Below are 13,651 nucleotides of genomic sequence, written 5' to 3' on the forward strand. Positions count from 1 at the left end.
GCCTATGTTCTCCTCTAGAATTTTGATGGATTCCTGTCTCACATCGAGGTCTTTCATCCATTTGGAGTTTATTTTTGTGTATGGTGTGAGATAGTGGTCAAGTTTCATTCTTTTGCATGTAGCTGTCCAATTTTCCCAGCACCATTTATTGAAGAGACTGTCTTTTTCCCACCGGATGTTTTTTCCTGCTTTATCAAATATTAGTTGCCCAAAGAGGCGAGGGTCCATTTCTGGGTTCTCTATCCTGTTCCATTGGTCTATGTGTCTGTTTTTGTGCCAGTACCATGCTGTCTTTGTGATCACAGCTTTGTAGTACAGCTCGAAATCCGGCATTGTGATGCCCCCAGCTTTGTTTTTCCTTTTCAACAGTTCCTTGGAGATTCGGGGCCTTTTCTGTTTCCATACAAATTTAAGGACTGTTTGTTCCAGTTCTTTGAAAAATGTCCTTGGTATTTTGATCGGGATAGCATTGAAAGTGTAGATTGCTCTGGGTAGCATGGACATTTTAACTATGTTAATTCTTCCGATCCATGAGCATGGAATATCTTTCCATCTTTTTATGTCTTCCTCAATGTCTTTCAAGAGTGATTTATAGTTTCTAGAATATAGGTCCTTTACGTCTCTGGTTAAGTTAATTCCAAGGTAACGTATGGTTTTTGGTGCTATTGTAAATGGGATGGATTCCCTAATTTCTCTTTCTTCGGTCTCGTTATTCGTGTATAGAAATGCAACTGATTTCTGAGCATTGATTTTGTATCCCGCCACGTTACTGAATTGCTCTATAACTTCTAATAGTTTGGGAGTGGCTTCTTTTGGGTTTTCCATATAGAGTATCATGTCATCTGCAAAGAGAGACATTTTGACTTCTTCTTTGCCAATTTGAATACCTTTGATCCCTTTTTGTCGTCTGATTGCTGTTGCAAGGACTTCTAGTACTATGTTGAATAATAGTGGCGAGAGTGGGCATCCTTGTCGAGTTCCTGATCTTAAGGGAAAGGCTTCCAGCTTTTCCCCATTGAGAATAATATTTGCAGTAGGCTTTTCATAGATGGCTTTTATGAGATTGAGAAATGTACCTTCTATTCCTACACTCTGAAGGGTTTTAATCAGGAAAGGATGCTGTATTTTGTCAAATGCTTTTTCGGCATCGATTGAGAGGATCATATGGTTCCTGAGTCTTTTCTTGTTGATATGATGTATCACGCTGATTGATTTGCGAATATTGAACCACGCTTGCATCCCAGGTATGAATCCCACTTGATCGTGATGGATAATCCTTTTAATGTACTGTTGGATTCTATTAGCAAGTATCTTGTTGAGGATTTTGGCGTCCATATTCATTAGGGAAATCGGTCTGTAATTCTCCTTTTTGATGGGGTCTTTGCCTGGTTTGGGGATCAAGGTAATATTGGCCTCATAGAATGAGTTTGGTAGCTTTCCTTCTGTTTCTATTTTTTGAAATAGCTTTAGGAGAATAGGTATTATTTCTTCTTTGAATGTTTGGTAGAATTCCCCAGGAAAACCGTCCGGGCCTGGAGTTTTGTTATTTGGAAGGTTGTTTATCACTGACTCAATTTCTTCATAATTAATTGGCCTGTTTAAGGAATCAATTTCTTCCGGTTTCAATCTTGGTAGTTTATAGGTTTCCAGGAAGGATTCCATCTCTTCCAGATTGCTTAGTTTATTGGCATATAGCTGTTGATAAAAATTTCTAATAATCCTTCCAATTTCAATGGTGTTCGTCGTGACCTCTCCTTTTTCATTCATAATTTTAATAATCTGGGTCCTTTCTCTTTTCTTTTGGATAAGTCTTGCCAGTGGTCTGTCAATTTTATTGATTCTCTCAAAGAACCAGCTTCTAGTCCTGTTGATCTGCTCTACTGTACTTCTGGTTTCTGCTTGATTGATTTCAGCTCTAATTTTGGTCAACTGCTTCCTCGTGCGTGGATTAGGCCTGTCCCTCTGTTGCTGTTCCAGCTTCTTGAGGTGAGAATATAAAAACTGCATTTTAGATTTTTCTATTCTTTTGAGTGAGGCTTGGATGGCTATGTATTTCCCCCTTAGGACTGCCTTTGCAGTATCCCATAGGTTTTGGACTGTTGTATTTTCATTCTCATTGGTCTCCATAAATTGTTTAATTTGATTTTTGATTTCCTGGTTTATCGAGTCATTCCTGAGCAGGATGGTTCTTAGTCTCCAAGTGTTTGAGTTTCTTCCAAATTTTTCCTTGTGGTTGAGTTCCAATTTCAGAGCGTTGTGGTCTGAGAATATGCAGGGGATAATTTCAATCTTTTGGTATCGGTTGAGACCTGTTTTGTGTCCCAGAACATGGTCTATTCTTGAGAATGTTCCATGGGCATTAGAATAGAATGAGTATTCTTTGGTTCTGGGGTGTAGTGTTCTATATATATCTATGAGGTCCAACTCGTCGAGTATGGCATTCAAAGCCTTTGATTCTTTGCTTAGTTTTTGCCAGGGTGTTCTGTCTATTTCTGATAGTGGAGTGTTGAGGTCCCCTACTATTAATGTATTTTTATTTATATGTCTCTTTATTCTGGTTAAGAGTTGGCTTGTGTATCTTGCTGCTCCCCTGTTGGGGGCATATATATTTATAATTGTCATATCCACTTGTTGAATACTTCCCTTAAGAATAATATAGTGCCCTTCTGCATCTCTAACTATAGTCTGTAGTTTAAAATCCAATTTATCTGATATGAGAATTGCTACCCCAGCTTTCTTTTGAGGTCCATTTGCGTGAAAGATGGTACTCCATCCCCTTACTCTCAGTCTGAATGCATCTTTGGGTTTGAAATGAGTCTCTTGTAGACAGCAAATGGATGGGTCATTTCTTTTTATCCAATCTGCAACCCTGTGGCGTTTTATGGGATGGTTCAAACCATTTACATTAAGACTGATTACTGAGAGATATGATTTTAATGTTGCCATGTTGCCAGTCCATGTTGCCTGTAAAGTCTTTGTTTCTATAGATTGTGACTTTCTGTTCTGTATCACTCTTGGGGCCTTTTTACTTTTATAGAACCCCCCGTAATATCTCCCGTAGGGCTGGTTTCGTGGTTACAAAATTGGTTAGTGACTGGCGATTCTGAAATGTCTTTATTTCTCCATCAATTCTGAATGACAGCCTTGCTGGATAAAGGATCCTTGGCTGCATGTTTTTCTCTGAAAGAGCTTTAAATATGCTCCCCCAACCCTTTCTCTCATTCCAGGTCTGTGTAGACAGGTCTGACGTAATCCTGATGCTTTTGCCTTGGTACGTGAGAAATTTCTTTGCCCTGGCCGCTTTCAATACTGTATCCTTGCATCTAATATTTGCGAATTGCACTATGACGTGACATGGTGTAGGTTTGTCGTGGTTGAGCTTGGGAGGGGTCCTCTCTGCCTCTTGGACACGAATGTTTGTTTCCCTTGCTAGATTAGGGAAGTTTTCAGCTACAATTTGTTCAAATATCTCTTCTAGACCTCTTGCCCCCTCCTGCTTCTGATCCACAAATAGTTGGCTGCTTTAGGGCGGGAGTCTTCGGGGTCCTTGGACTTGTCCTTTTGGACATGACTTTAAAACTGACACCATGCTTTGTGTAACCTTAGTTGAGAGGGTTTTTTCCCCCTTTCCACTTAAAAGCAATTCATATTCCTTAAAGGAAATTTGAAAAATCTAGACAAATAGGAGAATTTTTAAATATCCATATTCCTTCCCTACAACAATGACAGCTTTCTGGGCCCTGGGTGGCTCAGTCGGTTAAGCGGCTGCCTTCAGCTCAGGTCATGACCCCAGGGTCCTGGGATCAAGCCCCGTACCCAGCTCCCTGCTCAGCCAGGAGCCTGCTTCTCCCTCTGCCTCCTCCCCTGCTTGTGCTCTCTCTCTCTCTCTCTGTATCAAATAAACAAAAGCTTAAAAACAAAAACAATGAAAGCTTTTACAATTTATAGTTAGGTTATTTTTTTCAAATAACTTTTTTCCCTTTGATATGGTGACCATCATAAAAAATTAGAATCTATGGGTTAAACAAAATGATCTTATAGCATCGTTGTTAGGACCTCAGGCTCTGCAGCCACAGTCCCTGGGTTTGGATCCCAGCTTCACCTCTTCCTCTTACTGGCTGTGTAACCTTGAAGAATTGGGTTGACTTCATGTATAGGGTCTTTATGAGAATTAAATGATTTGATGTACAGATACATAAAATTTAGAACGGTGCCTAATATTTCACAAGATACTTAGCAAGCAATTATTAGTACTTATTATTTTCTTATTGAGAGAATTAAAGTTGTGTAATTCCACCCAGAACTAGTCACTGTTACCCCTTTGATATAGATCCCTTTCATTCTGTGTGTGTGTGTGTGTGTGTGTGTGTGTGTGTGTGTGCGCGCGCGCGCGCCTACCTGGGATATTCATCTATACACATAAACACACAGACTTTGGGGGAGGAGATAAATTGTTCTCACTCTGAATTCTATTAACATCTTGTCATTAAACTTCCGTAACGTAAGTTTTAGTAATTACACAGCATTCCAATGTCAGCCCTTGTTCATGTAACTGAGGCCCAGTGGTTAGGCGTGTAGGTGATCTCAAACTTCTGCCAGTGTTTATAATAGCAATGATACTTACACAGTGAACCGTTTTGTAAAATCTTGGCCACATTCATGATTTTATCTTTAGAATAACCTTCAGTAGAGTTGGTGTGACAAGATTTATGTATTTTTTTTCTGAAAATACACGTAAGACCATTACCATTAGTGACATTTCATACATTCAGGGTGTCCTGCAACCGCCACCCCATCCCGTTCCAGTACACGCTCATCACCCTGAGAGGAAGTCCCATCCCCACCATGCAGTCACTCCCTGCCCCTCCCCAACCTCCTAGCCCCTGGTAGCCACCAGCCCACTCTCGGGCCATGGTTCCGTCCATTGTGGACACTCAGTAATGGAATCATGCCATCTGTGACCCCACGTCTGGCTTCTTCACCAGCATGAGGTTTGCAGGGCGCATCCTTGCTTCACTGTACGTTTGCACTGTTGCTGTTTTTCTCTCCCATTTTAAAAGCTGCTCCATTCCTTTTTATGGCTGAACCCTATTCCATTATCACTGGCATGGACACACCACACTTTGTTACCCGTTCGTTAGTTGATGAACACCTGGGCTGCCTCCACCCTATGGCGACCGCGAACAGTGCCGCTCTACGAGCACCTGCTCGTCCGCCCACTTCCGGTTCCCCCACATGCACACCCAGCAGTAGCATTGTGGGGATCATACGGCCGAAAGGTCGGCCACAGCAGCTGCGCCTCTCTGCATCCCCAGCAGCGACGCCCAAGGGTTCCAATCGCACCACATCCCCGCCAACACTTCTCATTTTCCATTGTTGTTGTTGTTGCCATTGTTGCCATCCTGTGAAGTTGGAGGGGTATCTCATGGTGGTTTTGATTCGCATTTCCCTAATGCCTAATTGTGCTGAGCATCTTTTCATGTGCTTTTTGGCCATTTGTATATCTTCTTTGGAGAAGCTTATGTAGATTTTTAATGTTATTGAAACAGACCTAGAAAATGTTATACCAGTGTTTCCTTTCATCATTGGTACTTGCATGATCTTTTCTGAGAACTATCTTTTAAAATTACAGGTAGGATTACTTTTTTAAAGATAGATAGATAGTGGGGCGCCTGGGTGGCACAGTCGTTAAGCGGCTGCCTTGGGCTCAGGGCGTGATCCAGGTGTTCTGGGATCGAGCCCCACATCAGGCCCCTCCGCTGGGAGCCTGCTTCTTCCTCTCCCACCCCCCCCGCTTGTGTTCCCTCTCTCGCTGGTTGTCTCTCTCTATCAAATAAATAAATAAAATCTTTAAAAAAAGATAGGTAGATAGATAGATAGATAGATAGATAGATAGATAGATAGATAGATTTGAGAGAGACAGCACAAGCAGGGGGAGGAGCAAGAAGGAGGGAGAGGGAAGGGGAAAGAATCTCAAGGAGACTCCTTGCGGAGCCCAACCAGGGCTCAATCTCATGACCCTGAGATCACGCCCTGAGCCGAAACCAAGAGTCAGATCCTTAACTCACTGAGCCACCCAGGCGCCCCCAGTTAGGATTATTTTAGATGTAAAATTTTAGATCCTGTTCTTTTCATTTAACATTGTTTCCAACATGTTTCCAAATAATTATGCTGCTTGTAAATGTTAGGTTAGACCATGGCATATATGGTTTTCCTTATATCCTGTGAGTCTAGACTTCCAGATTTTAACTGCTGTAAATAACACTGCACTAAACGTCTTTTGCATAAAGATGTGCCCACATTTCGCGATATGTCCTTAGATTCCCAGAAATGGAATAACTAGAACAGAGGTCTGAACAATTTTAAGATTCTTGAAACATATTGCAACATTAGCACAAAATGTTTTGGAATGGATTTGAAGCCCTCGCCCTGGGAATTTGAAGAGCTGTGTTTTAATTCTAACGTGCTGTGCAATGTTGGGCCTGTCACTCAACCTCAGCTCACTTTCTATAATTCTAGAATCTACCTTGACTCTCAGGTCACTTTCCATATCTCTAAAATCTACCTTCCACTTGTCAGGAGGCTCTTATAGGAAAACAGCTCTGTTCTCCTTGCATTGTTTTGATACTATTTTTAGGATTATAACTATATTGATAAGAAAATTTTCCTGTTGTAAAAACCCCAGAGGAGAAGGGACAGCCTATCTTGAGTTCTTCCCACCACTCAGAATTCCTTCATACTTATTTCTAAATCACTTGGCTTATATTAGGTGATACGTAAGTGTGTGTTAAATGAATGAATAAAAGCATAGTGGGAAGGAAAATATAAGATGTTATGTGTTTGGGGGACGGTACATAGATAACTGGGAGAAGCTAGGGGTGGTTTTTCACCTTTGATGACCCTTTGCTGTCTTTTATTTTCTCTTTTTGTTTTTATTTTTTAAATGATCATAAAAGTTGACTTTTTTGGTGTATAGTTCCATAAATTCTAACACAGGTGTACATTCACATAGTCATCACCCTAATCTGATACAAAACAGTTCCACTCCCCCCAAATTCTCTCAGGTATCCTTCCTTTTTTTTTTTTTAAGATTTTATTTTATTTCATTAGAAAGAGAAAGAAAGCACACGAGCAGGAGAAGGGACAGAGGGAGAGGAAGAGAGAGAAACCCAAGTAGATTCCACACTGAGCGAGAAGCCTGATGGGGCTCGATCCCACAAGGCCAAGGTCATGACCCCAGCGGAAAACAAGGGCCAGACGCTTAAGCGACTGAGCCACCCAGGCGCCCCTCAGGCTATATCCTTCTGTACTCGCCTGCACCCTACTCCAGTTTCTGGCACCCACTGATTTGTTCCCCATCACTATAGTTTTGTCTTTTCGAGGCTGTTTTATAAACAAAATAATACCTGATTTTTGGTAGTGGCCTCTTTCACTCATCATGGCATTTTTTTAAAGATTTTATTTATTTATTTATTTACTTACTTATTTACGAGGGGGAGAAAGAGAGAGAGAGAGAGAACAGGGGGAGGGGCAGAGGGAGAAACAGGCTCCCTGCTAAGCAGGGAGCCAGACGTGGGGCTCCATAGCAGGACCCTGAGATCATGACCGGAACCGAAGTCAGATGCTTAACTGACTGAGCCCCCCAGGCGCCCCTCGTCAGGATGTCTTTGAGATTCATCCAAGTTGTGTGTATTAATAGTTCAGGTTTTTTTTCATTGCTGAGTTGTATTCCATTATTTACTCATCTACTTGTTGTAGGACATTTGGGTTGTTTCCAGTTTGAGGCAAATATGAATAAACCTCTTCTGAACATTCATGTATGGATTTCTGTGTGTGCATAAATTTCCACTTCTCTTGGGTAAATAATGCAGGAGTATGTTTGGCTTTATGAGAAATGGGAAACTGGTTTCCTTAGGGGCCATCATTTTGCATTCCCATGAGTGAAATAGGAGTTCCACTGTTCCTTCTCACTAAACACTTGCCAATTTTTTTTAATTTTAGCTGTTCTGATTGGTGGGTGTCGATATCTCATCATGGGTTTGATTTGCATTTCAGTAATGACTCATGATGTTGGCCGTTTCTTCTTGTGCTTACTTGCTGTCTGTACATCACCTGGTCAAATGTTCATTCAAATCTCTTACCTGTTAACTAGCTTGCTTGTTCTTACTGTTGAGTTTTGAGAGATCTTTATATATTTTGGATACAAGTCCTTTGTATTTGCAAATATCTTCTCCTAGGCGATAGGGTTTCTTCTTTTTTTTTCTCATTCTCTTAACAGTGTATATTATAAAGCAAAGCTTTTAATTTTGATAAATTCCGATTTATTGTTTCTTTTATTCATTATACTTTTGGTGTCATATCTTAAAAATTCGATGCTGAACCCCAGGTAACAAAGATCTTCTGTGTTGTCTTCCAAAATCTGTATGGTTTTAAGTTTTACATTTACATCTATGATCCCTATAATTGTGTGATTTTTCTTCTGTGGACTGTTAATATTGTGGATTACATGGATTTGAGTTTCGAATTTTGAACTAGCCTTCTATTCCTGGGATAAACCCTACTCGATCACGTTATATTATTCTTTTTTATGTATTGCTGAACTTGACGTGCTAATATTTTACTGAAGATGTTTGTGTCTGTGTTCGCGAGGGCTGTTCTGTACCGTCTGACTCGTTTTAGTTTCAAGGTATAGCTTGCCTCATGGAATGAGGTGAGACCTGTCCCTTCCTCTTTCATTTCTGGAAGAGATTGTGTAGAACTGGTATTGTGTCATTTTTTAAAATGTTCAGTAGAATTTGTGAATGAAACCATCTGTTCTCAAACATTTCTTGTCCAGAAAGTATTTAAGTACAAATTCGAATTCTTTAGTAGTTATAGGAATGCCCAGGTTATGTGTTTTACTTGGGTGAGTTTTAGTAGTCTGTGGTTTTTCAGGAATTGGTACATTTCATCTAAATTCCAGAGTTTATATGCATAGAATTGCTCGTAGTAATCTCTTACTATTGTTTTAAATATCTTCCGTGTCTGTGGTGATATTCCCTCTTAAATTCTTGATATTGGTAGTTTGTGCATTCTCTTTTTGCTGTGTTAGTCTTGCTTAAGGTTTTTCAACCTTATTAATCCTTTCCAAATCCTTTCTAACTTTTGGTTTCATTTATGATTTTCCTGATTTTTCCATTTTCTTTTTTTTTTAAAGATTTTATTTATTTATTCGACAGATAGAGACAGCCAGCGAGAGAGGGAACACAGCAGGGGGAGTGGGGGAGGAAGAAGCAGACTCATAGTGGAGGAGCCTGATGTGGGGCTCGATCCCATAGCACCAGGATCACGCCCTGAGCCGAAGGCAGACGCTTAACCGCTGTGCCACCCAGGCGCCCCTGGATTTTTCCATTTTCAATCTTGTTGATTTCTGTTATTTTTATTTCCGTCTGCTTGCTTGCTTTATATTTAGTTAACTCTTCTTTCTTATTATTTCTTACACTGGGAGCTTAGATTACTGATTTGAGACCTTTCTCCTTTCCTAACAGAAACATTTAGTGTCATAAATTTCTCCCTGAGCACTGCATTATCTGCCTCCCACAGACTGATGTTTTGTATTTTCATTCTTGTTCAGTTCAAAATATTTTCTAGTTTCCCTTAAGACTTCCTCTTTGGCTCATTGAACACGTGTAAGTGTTTGGAGATTTATAGTTCTCTTTCTGTGACTGATTTCCAGTTCGATTTCATTATGGTCAGAGAACATAGTTTGAATTTTGCTCCTTTTATAATTTGTTAAGGCTTGTTTTATGATTCGGAATATGGTCTGTCCTGTGAATGTTTCATGTGCACTTGAAAAAAATGTGTATTCTGCTACTGTAAGATGTAGTTTATAAATCAGTTAAATCAGCGTGTTGACAGTGTTCAGTTCTTCTATATTCTTACTGATTTTATGCCTCCTTTTTCTACCAAATGCTGAAGAGTGTTGGAATCCCCTACTATAGCTGTGTGTATTTATTTATTTTGCATTTTAGTTCTGTTAGTTTTTGCCTCATGTATTTCAAGGCTCCTTTGTTAGGTATATAAATATTTAGGATTGTTATGTTTTCTTAGAGAACTGACCTCTTCATCATTATATAATGTCAATGTCTTTATCCCTGATAATATTCCTTATTCTTAAGTGCACGTCATCTGAAATGAATATAGCCACTACAGCTTTCCTTTGATTCATGTTGCTTTTTCTACCTTTTTACTTTGAATCTACCTGTGACATATATTTAAAGTGGGTTTCTTGTAAATAGCACATAGTTGGGTATTTTTTTAAAGATCCATCCTGACAATCTCTGTCTTTTCCTTAGGATGTTTAGACCATATAGTTTAGTGTTCTTTTTTTTTTTTTAAGATTTTATTTATTCATTTGAGAGAGAGAGAGAGATACAGAGAGAGCACAAGCAGGGGGAGAGTCACAGCGAGAGGGAGAAGCAGACTCCCCGCCAAGCTGGGAGTCCAATGTGGGACTTGATCCCAGGACCCTGGGATCATGACCTGAGCCGAAGACAGATGCTTAACCGACTGAGCCACCCAGGCGCCCGGTTTAGTGTTCTTACTGATATGGTTGGATGTAGGTCTGTCATTTTTGTATTTGTTTTCTGGTTGTTGTTTTAACCTCTCCTTCCACGCTTTCTTTTGGAGTACTTGAACATTTTTTAATATTCCATTTTAACTTGTCTCTGGTCTCTTTTACTATATCTCTTTGTATAGTTTTTTGTTTTGGGGTGTTTTTTTTTTGTTTGTTTTGTTTTTAGTAATTGCTCTAAGAATTACAAAATATTTAAGCATCTGTTTAGAATTCACATTATGCCACAGGATGTAGCAAGCCTACCGTCATGTAGGTCCCTATCCTCTCTCCTTTTTGTTGTACTTGTCTTAGATAATACATCCACATACATTGAATGCCCCATCTGACAATGTTACACTATTTATAACATTGATTTACCATCAATATATTTTAAAGAGCACAAGGGGAGAAGAAGAAGAAGAAGAATAGTCCATTATATTACCCAGGCACTTCCCAGTTCTGTCACTCTTCCTACACTCCTGAAGTTCCGAGTTTCCCTCTGGTATCATTTGCTTTCTGCCTAAAGAATTTCCTTAAGCCATTCTTTTAGTAGGTCTGCAGATGAGGAATTATTTTAGTGTCTCTTCCTCTGAGAATGTCTTCGTTTCACCTTTCCTGAGGATATTTTCATGGGCTATAGGATTCTAGATTTACAGTTCTTTTATTTTGGCAGTTTTTATTCCTGATTTATGTTCTTAGTTTCTCTAGTCTCCAAGGTTTCTAATAAGAAATCCACAGTCATTCAAACTGTTGTTTCCTCTAAGGAATGCACCGTTTTTCTCTGGGTCAGTTCCAGATTTTTTCTTTGTCATTAGTTTTCAAAACTGATGTGTCTGGGTGTGGATTTCTTTGGTTTCCCCTGTGTGGGGTGCAGTGAGTGTCTTCAGTCGTAGGTTTATGTTTTGCCAGATTTGGGAAGCATTCAACCATTCTCTCTCCCAATACAGTTTCCGCACTGCACTCTCTCTCTTTTCTTTCTGAGACTCTGATGCACAAATGTTAGACATTTTTTGGATTGTTTTATAGGTCCCTGAGGCTTTCTTCATTTTTTCCCAATCATTTCTCTCTCAATTGTTCAGACTGGATCATCCCTATTGATCCGTATTCAAGTCCACTGGCTCTTTATCTGCGTCATCTCTGTTCAGTTACTGAGCCCACCTAGTGAGTTTTGAAAATTTCATGTATTACATTTTTTAGTTCTAAAATATCCTTTTGGTTCTTTTTAATAGCTTCTATATATTTTCTAAGGCTTTCTATTTTTCCATGCTTTTCAAGGGTACTCCCTTACTTCATGAGGCATTTTTATATCAGCTGTCTTAACGTCTCTGTTAATAATTCCGACATCTGTAGCATCTCAGTGTTGGCATCTGCCGAATGTCTTTCTCAGCCAAGTTAAGATTTTCCTGCTTCTTTGTACGCTGAGCCGTTTCGGATTTGTATGCTGAGCCATTTGGATTCATATGCTGAGCAATTTTGTATTATATCCTGAAATATTTGGAAACATGAGATTCTGAGTCTTGTTTAAAACTTTTGGTTTCATGGTACTTCAGATTCTGGTCTTCTTGCCCAGCCTCCCTGCTAATGTTTACTTTTCAGAGTCTGCAACTAACTATTCCACTCATTCTGTCTCGGTTTTATAGCCACGGTCAGTAGGACAGTCTGTATGGAGGGCACATCCTCTAGCTTACCTGGAATCAGAACCTGTCTTGAGAGGCAAATTAACGAATTTGGCCCATAATTGGAAAAAATCGGCCTGTAATTTTTATACAGCCGGTCTCTTGAATTTTTGTCGGCTCTATCACATTTGTATTACTGAACGTTGTTTTGTCTGTGACACGGGCCCGCTGTATGCCTGGGCCTTTGGTCATATGAAACTTTTTTTTCCCCTATCCTCTCTGTCCTATTTCCCATCCTACCCATTGATTGGTCACTTCCCCGTTGTCTTCTTTCAGCTGAGACAAGGTTGGAATTTTCCACGAGGAGCTCTGAGGGGAGGCGGGATAAGAAATAGAACTCTATTGATTTGAGGGAATGCTAGCAAATCTGCAAGCACAGCCCAGTCTGGAAGGCCCTTGTGTGTCCTTTTCTCACGTCATTCATGGATCGTCCCTTAGCACAACTCATTTCACAATTGAGGCAGTAGAACATTTCAATATTTGAAGCGATCTTCTCAAGGTTCCTCTGTTGTGGAAGAAGCTGAACGAGGACAAGGTAGGTTTCCTGGCCTCAGATGGAACATACTGACTGCAGTTTTGTGCCATGGTTTGCGAAATAATGATTTAATGGTTTCGAAGTTTGGGTAAGCCAGCTTGCAAAACATTGGCCCTATGCATTTTCACGGCAGGTGAGCCAGACGAATGAGCTTGCTGCACGATCTTTGGGTCTTAGCCTCAGTGAGGCATGGGTGGCTCCCATAATCTGGTAGGGTTCACAGTTCCTCCCAGGATAGAATTTGTTTCCATTTCCATGAGCTTTTCTTAAATATCTACTATATTTCTGGCACAGCTGCAAGCCTACTAAATGAAAGATGAATAAGGCCATCCCTAGCCCCCCCCCCCAGTCACCGTGGGCCCCAGNTCCCTACAGTCCTCCGGGTCTCACATGAGCAGGAGAAGGAAACCCTTACCCACTCCTTCCAGGAGGCCAAGGCAACCCTGCAGGTGAGAGGAGTGTCATGGCCGTCTCTGCGGGGGAGGGGAGGACCTGTGGGAAAGCCGCCTGGCCTCTACTTAGGTATGAGGGACAGAGGTGAGTGTCTTCTGTGTAGCCAGCCCCTCGATGTGGTGACTGGGCTATTAGCTCAAGAGGACTTGGTGTGAGATCAGGGTTGGCCTATTTCTCTGAGGACTGTGGCTGGAGGATCTTGGAGACCCCATGGGCCAGGTCCCACGGTGTGACCAGGCTGGCAGGTGGGTGCACGGGAGCTGCAGAAGCACTAAGGAAGGCATCTGAGCCAATTTATCAGGTCAGGGACTTCCCAGAGGGAGGAAACCTTAGCTGGAACTTGGAGGATGGGTTAGAATTCTTCCGATGAAGAAGGATAAGAGGGGTGTCCTA

At 40.8% G+C, this 13,651-nt stretch overlaps 1 protein-coding gene across 1 annotated transcript in view; it reads left to right on the forward strand.

Moving 5' to 3' along the window:
• The window catches only part of CCDC69 (coiled-coil domain containing 69), a gene marked incomplete at its 5' end in the record, with an annotated part of 40,521 nt that overhangs the window by 20,634 nt on the left and 6,236 nt on the right, over window positions 1-13,651 (forward strand). Inside the window, one exon of the mRNA XM_040630390.1 lies at window positions 13,181-13,254. Coding sequence (XP_040486324.1) covers window positions 13,181-13,254 — 74 coding nt within the window. The remainder of the gene's footprint in view (window positions 1-13,180; window positions 13,255-13,651) is intronic.

The sequence above is a fragment of the Ursus maritimus genome, unplaced genomic scaffold (assembly GCF_017311325.1).
Source record: "Ursus maritimus isolate PB19 unplaced genomic scaffold, ASM1731132v1 scaffold_15, whole genome shotgun sequence".
NCBI lineage: Eukaryota > Metazoa > Chordata > Mammalia > Carnivora > Ursidae > Ursus > Ursus maritimus.